At 41.4% G+C, this 14568-nt stretch overlaps 2 protein-coding genes across 2 annotated transcripts in view; one reads left to right on the top strand and one right to left on the bottom strand.

The window, feature by feature from the left end:
* Positions 1 to 14568, bottom strand: part of CDC20B (cell division cycle 20B) — a 32778-nt gene that overhangs the window by 6979 nt on the left and 11231 nt on the right. Inside the window, exons 4-8 of the mRNA XM_060761490.2 lie at positions 10790 to 11012; positions 8376 to 8470; positions 6373 to 6460; positions 2059 to 2175; positions 226 to 422 (exon numbers count right to left, since the gene is read on the bottom strand). Of these exons, the coding sequence (XP_060617473.2) occupies positions 226 to 422; positions 2059 to 2175; positions 6373 to 6460; positions 8376 to 8470; positions 10790 to 11012 (720 nt within the window). The remainder of the gene's footprint in view (positions 1 to 225; positions 423 to 2058; positions 2176 to 6372; positions 6461 to 8375; positions 8471 to 10789; positions 11013 to 14568) is intronic.
* The window catches only part of GPX8 (glutathione peroxidase 8 (putative)), a 5470-nt gene continuing 4501 nt past the window's right edge, over positions 13600 to 14568 (top strand). Inside the window, exon 1 of the mRNA XM_060761489.2 lies at positions 13600 to 13887. Within this exon, the coding sequence (XP_060617472.2) occupies positions 13669 to 13887 (219 nt within the window). The 5' untranslated portion in view covers positions 13600 to 13668. The remainder of the gene's footprint in view (positions 13888 to 14568) is intronic.

The following is a 14568-nucleotide window of genomic DNA, read 5'->3' as shown; positions in this document are numbered from 1 at the left end:
CAGGATGACTCTAGGATAACTTCTAGCACTTGGAAGGCCTAGAAAATTCCTAGAGGCTGCACATTTTGTCAGACGGAGATAGGTGAAACTGCAGGAATGGATCCCATTGCTACAGGAATAGTACTGCATATGATTCATGCCATTTAGTAACTCATGTATGGAAAGCTCAGTGGCACCATATTCACTTTGTCTTAAAATGAAACTGTGAAAGTAAAAACTCTCTACCTGCACTTCTCCATCACTAGTGCCAAGTGCAAGATATGAATTTTCTCTCATCCATGCCAGAGAAGCAATGTATTCGGAACCAGAACATATATGTACGCATTCAAGTTTTTCCCTTCTTTCTCCTTTCCAAACGTGTACAACGGACTCCAGAGCAAGAGCAAGAAGATTCTGTTGACTCCAGTCCAATATGTTTATATCTGGAAAAGGAAAAACAAATCTATTTAAAATGAAAGCTTGATCTACCCTTGCAAAAAAGAGTTTTAAAAAAAGTTAAGTTGTTTCTTTATATTGTTTTTAACATAATGAAACCCAAAGACAAAAATTATTTTAAAAATAAGGTTAAACATAATTAAGTAAAAATGAAAAAAAGTCTCACATTGTGACTACTCAGGTTATTTTGAATGCAGGAAATAAAGCTCAAGAAAGGATGTGCGTACTTCACACAACGATAAACATTGTTTATTTGTTTATTACATTTATGTCCCATCTTTCAACTCCAAAGGATGTCAAGGTAGCATATATAGTTTTGTTCTTTTCCCAATACCTTTTCCATGAGGAACGGCTTAGGGAGCTGGGTATGTTTAGCATGGAGAAGAGAAAACTTAGGTGGGACATGATAGACAGGCTTAAATATTTGAAGGGATCACACATTGAGAAAGGGCTAAACTTATATTCTGCTGCTCTGGAATCTATGACAGGGAGCAATGGATTCAAGTTACAGGAAAAGAGATTCCACGTAAACATTAGGAAGAACTTCCTGACAGTAAGAGCTGTTCAGCATGGTAGAGTCTCCTTCTCTGGAGGTTTCTAAGAAGAGGCTGGATGGCCATCTGTCGAGAATGATTTGATTGTGTGTTCCTGCATGGCAGGGGGTTGGACTGGATTGCCCTTTTGGTCTCTTCCAATTCTGTGTTTTAATGAACAGTGAGGGAGATTAAGCTAAAAGGTGGTGTTCAAACCAAGGTTCCCCAAGAAACTTCATGGATGACTCAGGATCTAAACCAGGCAATGCTGGATATGACTACCTCCAGGCAACTTGTTAGCTTGGAACTGCAGGGCTGCCTAATGAGATCATTCTCCAAGCTTTATCAAGACAAGTCAAAAGAATCAGTCTGTTTCTGAATGTACAGGGCTCTACTTTTAATATCTACTTTTGTTTTCTGCTGCTACAGAGACCAGGATGGGTCCTCAAACTTTTCATGCCAAGGGCCAATTCATGGCCCTCAGACTGTTGGGGGGAGAAACCTATGAGAAAAACATCAACAAACGCTTATGCACACTGCACAGATCTTATTTGTAGTGCAAGAAAACATGAACAAACAATGCAATATTTAAAATGAAGAACAATTTTAACTAACATATATCAGTGGGAAGTGTGGCCCTGCTTTTGGCTGATAAGATAGTCATGTTAATTAGAGTTGTTCTTGTTGTGGCCCTTAAAGTCATTTCAGATTTAGGGAGACCCGATGTCTAAAGTTTAGGCCAGGGACTTGGTAAATGACCTTGGAGAGCCACATCCAGCCCATAGGCCTTAGTTTGGGGACTCCTGGACTAGGACATGGAGCAAAAGGATTCCACACAAACATTAGGAAGAACTTCCTGGTTACAAGAGATACTCAACAGTAGAATATATGGCCTCAGAGTGTAAGGGAGTCTTCTTATCTTGAGACTTTTAAACAGAGGGTTAGATAGCACTGTCAAGAGTGCTTTGATTGTGTATTCCTGCATGGTAAGAGGCAGAGCTGGATGACTGCTGTGGTCTCATCTAATGCTATACATTTTATGCTTCTACACACCCAAAACAATATTCTATGAAATAGACATACAACTTACAATAGTCATTGCGCAAGCCTGTGACATGAAACCTAATTGCTGGCTGCAACGGACAGGACTCAGTGTGAGTTGGTATGCCTTGAGCTTCACATATGTCCTTACTCCCAGCCCTGCAACCTGTGGGAATCAGTGAATAAGCTGATTACTAAAAGCTGCATAATAATTTCATCTTCTCTTAAAGTATCTATGAGCAACAGCAAGATCCAAGAAGAGCTCATGCACAAAGGAAAGTCAGCCAGTTCGTATTAATATGTACAATGGAAGCAGACCCACACACCAATCTGTCTACTTTCTAGTAAGCATCCTAAACTCCTGCCCCAATTGCTGAAGTGATAAGGGAGGTAGAAAATGAAATTCTGGTACAGCACCCTATGACATGTCAGGAGCTGCCACTAGAAAGGAAAGCTGATACACTTCTATGTATGTGCAAGTGGAATATAAAAAATGTTCACGCTCCTCAAAATGTGCTTTATTTATCGTATCAGAAGCAAACCAAGGGTATAGTTGCAATGCATTTAAAAACACAAACAAAGTTTAAAAACTTGGCATTATTCTAAATGTCCTTTGACCAACAACTGGCCACTTGGAGTACCTCTGGTGTTGCTATAAGAAGGTTCTCCATTGTGCATGTGGCAGGGCTCAAACTGCACTGTAATAGGTGCTCTGTGGTTTGCTCTTCTCCAAATGTGCTGTGAGTAGGAGTGCATGTGGGTGGATTATAAAGCTATCAGTGTTTAGGGATTGGGTGGCTTTACACAAATTATTTTCAGTACACCGTGAAGGTGACCTATCCAAGCTCTTAGCCATTACCACATCTTATGGTGGAGGAATTTGTGTATTAATCATGCACTGTGTGAAGGAAACATTTACATAAAAGACAATCTCAATAAACCTCACATGAGACATAAAAAATGCCATACTTTAATTTAGTGATGGGCCACACAAGGCTGCAAGCCATTGGCCACTCACTCATCCAAGAGTCACATGCTATGGCCAGGGCCAGGGCCGTAGCCAGAAAAGATTTGGGGGGGGGGGGTTTGAAATTTTCGGGGGGGTTAAAAATTCCGGGGGGGGGTTGAAACCTGCCTTCTAACTCACACTGAATCAAAGAGCACAGCAGGGGGCAGAGCAGCCTTCAATAGCCTGCAGCTCCGCCCCTGTCAACTACCTCCACCAAGTCTGGCCTCCTTAATGAGAGCATTCAACAACTCCCACCATCTTGGTTACTTCACTACGTCGACTATTGCTGCAAGTAATGACAGTGTGAATAAATTGTCAATGTTTGCTTGAGATAGTGCTTGCAGTTCTGGAGGGACTCTTAATTTTTTGCGTCTCATAGACTTAGTATGGAGATTTGGTTAACTAGTTAAAATTCATGAGTAAACCAGGTTTTTTTTTTAACCTGAAAAATTTTGGGGGAGGGGGTTGAACCCCTACCCCCCCCCCCCCTCGGGCTACAGGCCTGGCCATGGCTGTCAATGCTGCAGCAGCCATCAACACTACATGTGTGCTTGAAATTCAGCGGCATGGCCTCTTAAATTGTGGTGGAGGTCCAACTGTATGTATTTGTTGAAAACACAATGTCTGCTGGATCCAAGACTAGGAGAAAATTATTATTTATAATTTACACCAAAGCATAATTTTAAAAAATTAAGGCTCTTGTTTTGAAACATTATTGAATTATGGCATTTTTTTTCATTCTCCAATTTATTTCATCCTGATAGACTTTAGAAAGAAAATGTATACTTCTATTTGTTGGGTGTTGTTTGGTGTAAAAAGTTCAAACGTTTTCTTCCCACAGCAAACACCAATCATATCTGCATATCTATCTCATCTTCATGACAGGTTTCTTTCCTAAGGTGCTGCATAACCACAAACCCCAAGTGATGACATACACTCCGTCGCTAAACTGATACCGCTGTTGGTTTTAGTTCTCATTAAAGAGACCCCCCAAAATGCAAGCCTTCGGGAAATGACTTCCCACATGATATGACTTTTCTCATCTCTGATCTACACACAATCTAAAATATCTCATGAAGGTGACCATGACTATCTGAAAAGGCTGAGGGCTAAAACCACATTAAAGGAAACATCACAGCCAGGGGATTGCAGCAACCTTTGATGCAAACTTTGCCAATAAAATAGTCTTGTACATTTATAATGTTATGATTCTGCTTAATCTTTTGGCAGTGATTCTCAACCTTCCTAATGCTGCAGCCCCAACCATAACATTATTTTTGTTGTTACTTTATAACTGTAATTTTGCTACTGTTATGAATCATAATGTAAATATCTTCACTGTTCCCTCACTTATTGCAGGGGTTACGTTCCAGGACCACCCGCGATAAGTGAAAAACTGCACAGTAGGGATGCCCCCTTCCCTTCTCACCCTCTTTACCTTCCTCTTCCTCCTCCTCGTCGCCACCTGGGCCTCTTGCCGCTCCTTGGGCCCTGCGATTGAGGAGGCAGCGGAGGTGTCGCAGGGCTCAAGCAATGGCAAGAGCACCAGGAGGCGACAAGGAGGAGGAAGAGGAAGATAAAGAGGGCGAGAGGGTGCCCTCTTTACCTTCCTCTTCCTCCTCCTCGCTGCCACCTGGGTCTTTTGCTGCCGTTGGGGGCCCGTGCCACCTCCTCAATCCGGCAGCAAGAGGTCCCAGCGACGACGAGGAAGAGGAAGGTAAAGAGGGCGAGGAGGCGACTCTTCTTCCCTCCTCACTACAGTGTTCCCTCGTTACTTAAGTTTATATGTATATATATTTTAAAACCGCAAAACAGCGGGTCCGTGGTAAGTAAACCTCGAAGTAGCGAGGGAACACTGTATATGCAGGATATGTTGTCATTCACTGGACCAAATTTAGCACAAATACCCAATATGCCCAAATTTGAATACTGGTGGGGTTGAGTAGAATTGATTTTGTCATTTGGGAGTTGTAGTTGCTGGGATTTATAGTTCACCTACAATCAAAGAGCATTCTGAACTCCACCAGCAATGGAATTGAACCAAACTTGGCACACACAACTCCCATGACCAACACAAAAATACTGGAGGGGTTTGGTGGGCTTTGACCTTGAATTCTGGAGTAGTAGTCCACCTACATCCAGAGAGCAGTGAACTCAAACAATGGTGGATCTGGACTAAACTTGGCACCAATACTCAATATGCCTAAATGTGAACACTGAAGTTTGGGGAAATAGACCTTGCCATTTGGGAATGATAGTTACTGGGATTTATAGTTCACCTATTCAAAGAGAATTCTGAACCCCACCAACGATAGAATTAGGCCAAATTTCCCAGAACCCCCATGCCCTGAAAGGACTCTCTGGCACTGGCCTCCCTCCCATCTCGCACGCTCCCCCTCACCCACACATGCGCACCACGCTGCCATGCACCAAGCATGCCTGCTCTCCCCTTCCTGCTTGGAGTCTCAGAAACAGCCCTCTCCTTGACTGAGAGGCCGGCCAATCACAGCAGAGGAGGCCTTTTAGTGGGAGGATTCGGAGTCTGTTTCCAAAAAGGAAGAGAAGGACAGGCGGAGAGATCATCAGCCTTCTCTGCCAAAGAGGTTCCTAAGATCATCGGAAATATCTGTTTTCTTATGGTCTTTGGCAACTCCTCTGAAACCCCCTCACGACCCCTAGGGGGTCCTGACCCCCAGGTTGAGAAATGCTGTCCTAGGGTTTGAGGTTTGATGAGGCACTAGAACTCTCTGGCAGAGAACTCTGACTACCCCCTAAACTGCAAATCCCACAATTCCATAGGAATTGCCCTTAAAGTTAAAGTGGAATTTTAGCAGTATTACTGTGCAGTATTAGAGGGTTATAAGACTCTGACATTTCTAGAGACCCGTTAACACATGGTACAACACTGATAAGTTTGAAAACATGATTGTATAAATTGGCCCTCCCCAATGTAGTACTTTGCAGATGTCTTGGCATCATCACCACTGCCACCACACCACATGGCCAATTACATTGTTGTATTTTATTCATAGTGAACAACACTGTTTCCTAATTTTGGGACTCCATCATGGCAATCACCTCTGCTCTCTGGGAAATATGATAATTGTAGTCCAGCAACATTTGCGAATCCAAGATTGGGAATCACTGGTCTAAACATTAATACCATGGAGCTGCTCTTGCCATGAAACAAATACATGTGTAGCTATATCAGTAACCAGAGCTTGAAAAAAGTCACTTTTGGACTACAAGGTTTTCTAATCAGCAAGGCCATTGGCCGCACTAGCTGGAGGTTTGGCAGCTGTAGACTAAAAAATAAAACTTTTCAAATCTCAGTAACACTGACTTTTGCTATACCTTTCCAGGGGCAATCAAGTTTTTCACAGATTTTAATGCTTCCTTTTTCTGAATTGACTTCTCTTGTTAATGTCTGGTGAAGGTGCTTCTGCAGGAAAGTGGACATGAAATGAAAGTTTTAAATAAGATATAACAGAAGTCTAAAGCTGTATCTTCTGTATATTGAATGGAGAGATCATAGGTCTGCTGATTGAACACAGTTTGGATGCAGAAAATTCTTGATTCAATCAGTTTCCAGCATTTCTCAGTAAAGCAATCAGGTAGCAGCTGTCCTATCTGAAATCCAGTTACCCTTTTCCAATTGGATGACTTCCAGATGATTTGGATTCTGATTCTCAATATCCACAGTGCAACACATTTGGAAGTCATAACACTAGGAATGGGTGGAACACATTATGTAATGTTAAAAATAACGGTTCTAAGCAGGTACCAGTTGTAAACAAAAGGCTTTTTACTATTTGCATGTTATAGAAAACATCTTCCAGAATCACTCAGTCAGCATGCGAGGCAGTCATGATGGCTGGGACTTATGGGAAGCACAATCCAAATAAAATCTACATTTCCATAAGCTGGCAATTCATATTTCCCCTGATAATGTTGAACTACAATTTGATCAGCACTAGTCAGTATAGCCAATATTGGGAAATCATGAGATTTACAGTCCTACAACCTGTACTATTCATCTGCTGGTTCATTGATGATCGCCCAGAAGGTACATATTAGAATGGAGTAAAGGGAGAAATAAACTCTCTGTTCAAATTGCAACTCACCATATGAATGAGCAATGTTGACTCAGAGAAACATACAATTGTTGCACTTAATATACAAGTGGAGCATCCCTTACCTAAAATTCCAAAATCTGAAACACTCCAAAATACAAAGTTGTCCACTGAGAGCACTTCTACACAGACTCAAAACCCGTGCCAAAATGGGTTAAAATAACCCGCTTTGGCACAGGTTCCAGTCTCTACCTCCCAACTCAAACCTGGCCTTTTACCGGGAATGGAGGTGGCTACATGCCATGCCAAGACAAATCAGGATGGCATGAAGCCACCCCGAAGCCCCCCTCCCCCCTCATTTACCCCCTGAAACTTACTTTAAAAGGTCCCTGGCCATCATAAATCTTCTCCTTGCATCCTCCTGGCACAAGAAAATGATGCCAGAGGAGATGGGAGAGGTGAAAATCCCTCCTCTTCCTCCTCATCCCCACGGACTCATTGCACATCATTTTCTCATACAGGAGCACGTGAGGAGAGGATTGATGGAGGCCAGGGACCTTTTAAAGTAAGTTTTAGGAGTATATGGGGGCTGGGGTAGCAGTGAGCAGGAGCCCAAAAGGTGCAGGATGGCTATGGAGACTGACCCCTGATGTCGTGGAATGCAAACCCTGGGAATCAGTTTCCACAGGCCCAATACCTCCTTAGACTTGGACCTTTCAAGAATGCCCAGATCAAACTTGGTTTATTCCAAATTAATTCATTTTTACCAGAGGCATCATTTGGAAATCGTCAGGGAAAACCAAGACACGTCCTGCATTTTGGGACTGTCTGGATGGGCCCTAAGATAGTGACACTTTTGCTTTCTGGTAGTTCAATGTACACAAATTTTGTCTCATGCACAAAGTGGTTAGAAATATTGTATGAAATTATCTTCAGGCCATGAGTATAAGGTGAATGTAAAACATACATAAATTTAGTGTTTAGACTTCAGTCCATTATTCAAGATATCTTATTGTGCATGTATATGTAAATTTGGGTATTTCAAAATCCAAAAAAAAAAATCCAAATGTCAAAATCACTTCTGGTCCTGAGCCTTTTGAATACAGGGTACTCAACCTGAATCATAGTATGTAATTTTGGTTTAGAAGGCATATTCCTACTGCTTACTCCCAGGAGCAACAACCAAAAGACATTTTACAGACTTTTAATTCAATTAGATTGAGAATCCATCTGCAAAAAAATATTAAGAAAAGGATAAAAACTATCAGGTACATTGCCACCTACCTGTTTATTTGATTTATTTTTTTCAGACAAACTAATGGCATTGATAAATGCTTTGGGTTCATTGACTGTGGCTTCAGGAAGTGTCTTAAGATGCTCTGAAAGAGAGACAATGCTGAAAGAAATGGCTATGTGTATAACCAATAACTGTATATCGCATGGTTAATTTCCCTATATACTGAAAACAAACTGTTTTTCCAACCATGGCGGCTCTTTCCTGGGAAAATCCATACAACAAACAAATAAATCAAATAAAACAAACAGCCAACCATGACTGACATATTTAGTGACCACCAAACGGTGAATTCTTTATAAGCTCATGGCCAACAAGACAGAATTTCTGCATGTTTTGTTTGTGGATATCATGCTCTCTCCCAGAAAACACCAAAGTAATTTCTCTCACTCTTTCCCGCTGTTAGCCCCAGTTTCTGTCAACCTAACAGTTCAAAAACATGCAAATGTAAGCAGATAAATAGGTACTCGCTCTGGCAGGAAGGTAACAGCGCTCCATGAAATCATGCTGGCCACATGACCTTGGAGGTGTCTACGGAGAACGCTGGTTCTTCAGCTTAGAAATCGAGATGAGCACCAACCCCTAGAGTCGGATATGACTGGACTTAATGTCAGGGAAAAACTTTTACCTTTACTACCATGGGGCAGTATTTTCTACTGTATCTGAAGGCAAAGGCTAACTTGGTGGGCAATGGGAAGTCTTTGGCACACAGACCCCTTTTTTTAACATCTTGTCTCTGCCTTTCAGTATCTTTTCCATATTTCATTTTGCCTAATGGTAGATCCAACCACATAGGAGTCACACAGTTCAGTCACCTTTTCACACTGTCTAATAGATTTTCATCAGCTTTGTGGTTCAAAACCAAATTTGGTCAAACTTTCCGAAGTACTTATTTGACTTCTTCTGGCCATGATATGATATCAAACAAAATAACAGTTCATGGTAGAGAAACTGTACATTAGAATAATGAGATCTATAATATCCTATGCTGTATATTAAAAGAAGCCTTCCTAATACTTCAGGTGGGTACTTGAAACAAGTTAGAAGACACAGTCAGAGGAGTGTTAAGCAGCCAGAGGACTCGGGTTGTAGGGAAGCTGCTCTACACAGACCAAAGTCCAAGTGAACTGGAGGAATTTTATAATTTGCAAACAGGTAAAGGTAAAGTTAAAGGTAAAGTCCCTGTAAAGACCTGAATGATTCTGGACCAGCTTACCTGACTGAACGTATCTCCTGCTATGAACCATCATGAAGTCTACAATTGATGGGAGAGGCCCTGCTCTCGGTCCCACCATCCTCGCAAATGCAACTGGTGGAGATGAGAGACAGGGCCTTCTCTGTGGTGGCCCCTCACCTGTGGTATTAGATCAGCCCCCTACCTCTTGTCCTCTAGAATAAAGCTCAAAATCTGGTTATAGGACCAAGCATTCGAACAGTAGTGGCAGCAATTTAGAATGAGACCCAAATTGTGTGAATGACAATGGACTGACCTGGACTATGATTTCAAACCTGCGTGATATAAACAATGTTTTAGTAATTTTAAAGCATTAACTAATTATTTTAATTGCTTTCATCATTTATTACTATTGTTGGCATTGAATGAATGCCTGTTGTGAAGCCGCCTTGATTCCCTCTACAGGGGTGAGAAAGACGGGATACAAATATGCAAAATAAATAAATAAATTGCAACAGCCCCTGACGATCTTAAAATCTTCTTTTTTAAAAGCCTGCCTGAACAAAAAGGTCTTAGCCTGCCATCTGGGAATCAACCTTAAGGCTGTTCCCAGATTCTGGAACATCTTTCCAAGAGAGCCTGGACTGAAACACTCCTTGCTTTATGTCTGCAAATATGGCCTTTTTTCAGATTGCCTCTGAAGATTGTTTGCTCAAGTAGGACAGGTCCAGAAGAATTGTGCTATAGTATCTATTTCTGTTTTATTTGTACTTTTTAGTAGGTATTGAATCAATGTGAGGCATTGGTTTGGGTACTAGGATATAACTTTGGAGACCAAGGTCCGAATCTCCACTGGGCAAGTCACATTCGATCAGCTTCAAAGGGAAGCAAAGGCAAATCTGCCCCTGAGTAAATCGTGCCATGAAAACCCTGTGATTGGTTCAAAGTTAGAACAACTTGAGGGCATACAACAATGACTATATTTTAACTGGTTTTAATTTTAAAGTTAACTTAATGATATTTTTAACTTCGGTATTTGGTATATTATCGAACACAGCCTGAAAACTAATAGCCGTGCTAGTGGGGATGATTGGAGAAGTTGGAATCATAAATATCTAGAGGGCACGGGGTTGAAAAGGCTGATTGTAAATTGAACAGATTGGTGGATATATTAGAAACCTTTTGGGTTTTGAAACAGTCTCACTTAGAATACACCATCTGACACAATACCTGGAATTGCGGTGATCTTCCTAGCTGAGACTTTCAGATCAGAACCAGGATCAAAGGTGGAGTATCTAGCAGGAGGAAATTCTCCAGATGTTTGCTCTGCCTGGCTTCCAGTGCATGCCTGCTGCCATCTTGTGGAAATGGGGCTACTAGCAACGGGGGTCTGGAATGCCAGCTTCTTCACTATGCAGCTTTTAAACTCTGAATAAGAGGCCTTGCTAGGAGTCTGAAAACAAATAACAGCAATAAAGACATTTCTTGAGATACTGAAGAACTTAAACTCTGTTATGTCAACTTTTTTTTATTTGTCATGTCAAGGCAACCTGTCAATTATATTACAATTCTAACAAAACAAAGCAAACAAACAGACAAAAGACAAAATTTGTGAGTTTGGTAGTTGATTAAATGTCCTTTGACCAGTATCTGGCCACTTGGAGTGCTTCTGGTGTTGCTGTCAACTAAATGCATGTAACAACACTGGCTGAAGTATACTGTATTTAGTTAAATAATAGGGCTTTTTATTATTTTCGTAGAACATAATGCTTGGAGATTCTGACTAAGATTGCAGCCTAATACACACTTACCTTGGACTAAAATCAATTTAATTCAACAGGACAAGCAAACAAAAGCAACAACTCACTGTTAAGTTAGTTGAGATCAATGTTTAGTCTTAATTTACTTCTCATTCTATTCACCTTAGGAAATGGAGCCCCCGGTGGCGCAGTGGGTTAAACTTTTGTACCATCAGGACTACAGACCAAAAGGTTTGAATCCAGGAAAATGCTGACTAAATGGTTCAGAACCCCAATTAAATTACTGCACATAACTAAATCAACTACAAAATTGTGTTGACACAGATGTGGAAAAATTGGCTCCTATATACATATGTGGTGGGAATGCAACAGAGTACAAATATATATAATAAGGTAAAGAAGGAAATGAAAGAATTAATAGGGCATACATTGGTTTTGAATAAAAAAAATATTTTTTCACCCAGAAATTAGACAAGAATGAAAACATCAAAGATTGAGGGGAAATTATAAAATACATGATAATTGCTGCCCATGCAACTGTGGCCTTGGGCTGGAAAGACCATATAAAGTGGGAATTTAAAAAATAGTATGGATACCTAGCAGACTTGATGCTCCAGGACTACATCCTTGAAAGAAGAGCCAAATAAACATCATGCCGAATCAAGAAGAACTGGGTTTTGAAATGGGGAAGACTGAAAGATAAAATTGAAGGAAAAGAAAATTATAAAGAACTGGACCATTCTCTTTCTACGATTGTTCAATTAAAATAATATTTGAATGAAGACAAGTATTGTTCCTAGAGGGTGGGGGAGGGGGAGGGACGTAAAACGATCGATACAAGTGGGAGATAAAGGTGGAACAGGCAAGGATAAGAACACTGAGAAAATAATATTTTGATATGTATTCTGAAATGGTGATGGACTGTGAAATTATTCTGCCTGTGTCTGCAATAAAAAACATATTTAAAAACAAAGAATCCAAGAAGTGGGATGAGCTCCCATCTGTCAGCTCCAGCATCCCATGCAAGGACATGAGAGAAAACTCCCACAGGATGGTAAAACATCTGGGCATCCCCTGGGCAATATCCTTGCAATGTCAGAACAAGGCACTCACATGGTTGACAAAAAGAAGGGAGTTGATCTTTGCTCCTTCTTGCTGATCGCACAGATGCCTTGTTCTAACATCACAGGCGCAACAAGTAATGCTCGCTAGTAGTGGTGGTGACATGAGCCATGGCCTTTCTCCATGTTGATCAGTGGTGTGGGGAAAGTGTGACAGAGGCAGTGTCCATATGGATGGGTGATCAAGTGGTGAGATAATGTGGTCTTACCGATCAGCCATACATTCAACTCTAGTTGGGACAAGCATTTGTATATAGGCAAGTGTATTTACATTAACCAACATGATGTGGTTTAATCATTGGACCATGACTCTAGAAACCAGGGTTTGTATAGCTACTCAGCTATGGTAACCCACTGAGTGACCTTGAACATGTAACATTCTCAGTCTCAGAGGAAGGCAAGGGCCCCTCTCCCTGAACAAGTATTGCTCCCCTCCCAAAAAACAAACCCTTAATAAGTTTGCCTTAGGTAAAGGTAAAGGTTTTCCCTTGACATTAATTTTGTCGTGTCCGACTCTGGGTGGTTGGTGATTATCTCCATTTCTAAGCCGAAGAGCCAGCCTTGTCCATAGACACCTCCAAGGCCATGTAGCCGGCATGACTGTATGGAACACTGTTACCTTCCTGCAGAAGCAGTATCTATTGATCTACTCACATTTGCATGTTTTCGAACTGCTAGGTTGGATAGAAGCTGGGGCTGACAGTGGGAGCTCAACCTGCTCCCCAGATTCAAACCACTAACTTTTTGGTCAGCAAGTTTGGTAGTTCAGCGGTTTAACCTGCTGCACCACCAGGGGCACCATAAGTTGGAAATGACTTGAAGGTATACAACAACAAATATATTCACATGAGCCACTATGGTTCAGAAGTGATCTCCTGGATTGTGCCAGGCTCCGATTTTCCGTACTGATTGCAGAAGGCCAGAACTATGAAGTGGGTTGATCCAAACCCTCTAAAAGAAATAAATCAATAAACTTTCCCTATTCTTTCCAAAGGTTTTGGCAGCATATGTGCAAAGAACCATAACAAAGCAATTTTTAAAACTTGCATTATTTCCTACTAGCTTGTCATGGGGGTGAATAGAGATTGCGCTGACAGTGTTCAGCAGCATGTAGCCCAAGGAAAGCCCCCCTCCTGCCCTACTTCTTAGCTGCTGCTGCTCTGTGTTTCATGTTTCAGCTCCTCCTCACATTCCAGGCCTGCTGAGACTTCCCCTCAAATTCCCCAAAATGGAGCCGACTCTGCCTCTGCCTCTTGCAGCGTGTTCTTTGAAAAGCTCCAAGCTGAAAACCAGGGTTTATGTTGTTTTCTTCTCTATGGTGCTATTCACCGCCTTGCTGGGCCTCCTGCAGCTGAAGTTCTTCAAGGCCAAAGTCAAAGACTTTTATGCCTTTGAAGTGAAGGATTCGAAAGGAAGGAGTGTTTCCTTGGAGAAGTACCGAGGCAAAGTAAGTGGGAGCTTTTGTTTCCGAAATAATACAGACAAATTGCACCCATCCTGGGTAACAGTTCATTTTACATCTTTCACAGGGAGAGAGATGGCAACACTGTTGTCCCCTATATAGGCAGGTTTCTTTAAAAAACCATTTTGGTAGGGTAAGGAAATTGGAAAGATTCTGGAGGAATGTAATATTTGCTTACGTGTACAGCCAAGCTGCAGTGAAGTAATTTTAAGACTGTGTGATGGTGAACAACTGGCTTTCCAGATGTAGATTTTGCAATTCCGAGTCGTAATTCGTCATTGGCCAAGCTGGCTCATGGGACATAGAGTTCAATGTCATCTCGAAGGCTTGCCTTGCCTTTTGCTAAGGCCACCTTGTATTTGCAAAAGGGGAAGACTGCTTATTTCAGACATCCTGCAGTTGGCACCTGGGGCCCCTTCCACACAGCTGAATAAAATCCCACATTATCTGCTTTGAAATGGAATATATAGCAGTGTGGACTCAGATAATCCAGTTCAAAGCAAATATTGTGGGTTATTCTGCCCTGATATTCTGGGTTTTATGGTTGTGTGGAGGGGCCCTGGGCAGCTGATCTAAAATTCCAGTTCTTATATAATCCATCAAAATAATTCCACATTTTATTAAAGAAATGCCAAACATCTGCATTTTGGAGATATAAGCATGATC

The sequence above is a fragment of the Anolis sagrei genome, chromosome 2 (genome assembly GCF_037176765.1).
Source record: "Anolis sagrei isolate rAnoSag1 chromosome 2, rAnoSag1.mat, whole genome shotgun sequence".
Taxonomy (NCBI): domain Eukaryota; kingdom Metazoa; phylum Chordata; class Lepidosauria; order Squamata; family Dactyloidae; genus Anolis; species Anolis sagrei.
Note: the sequence above shows the minus strand (reverse complement) of the source record. Positions and strands in the feature narration are given on the sequence as shown.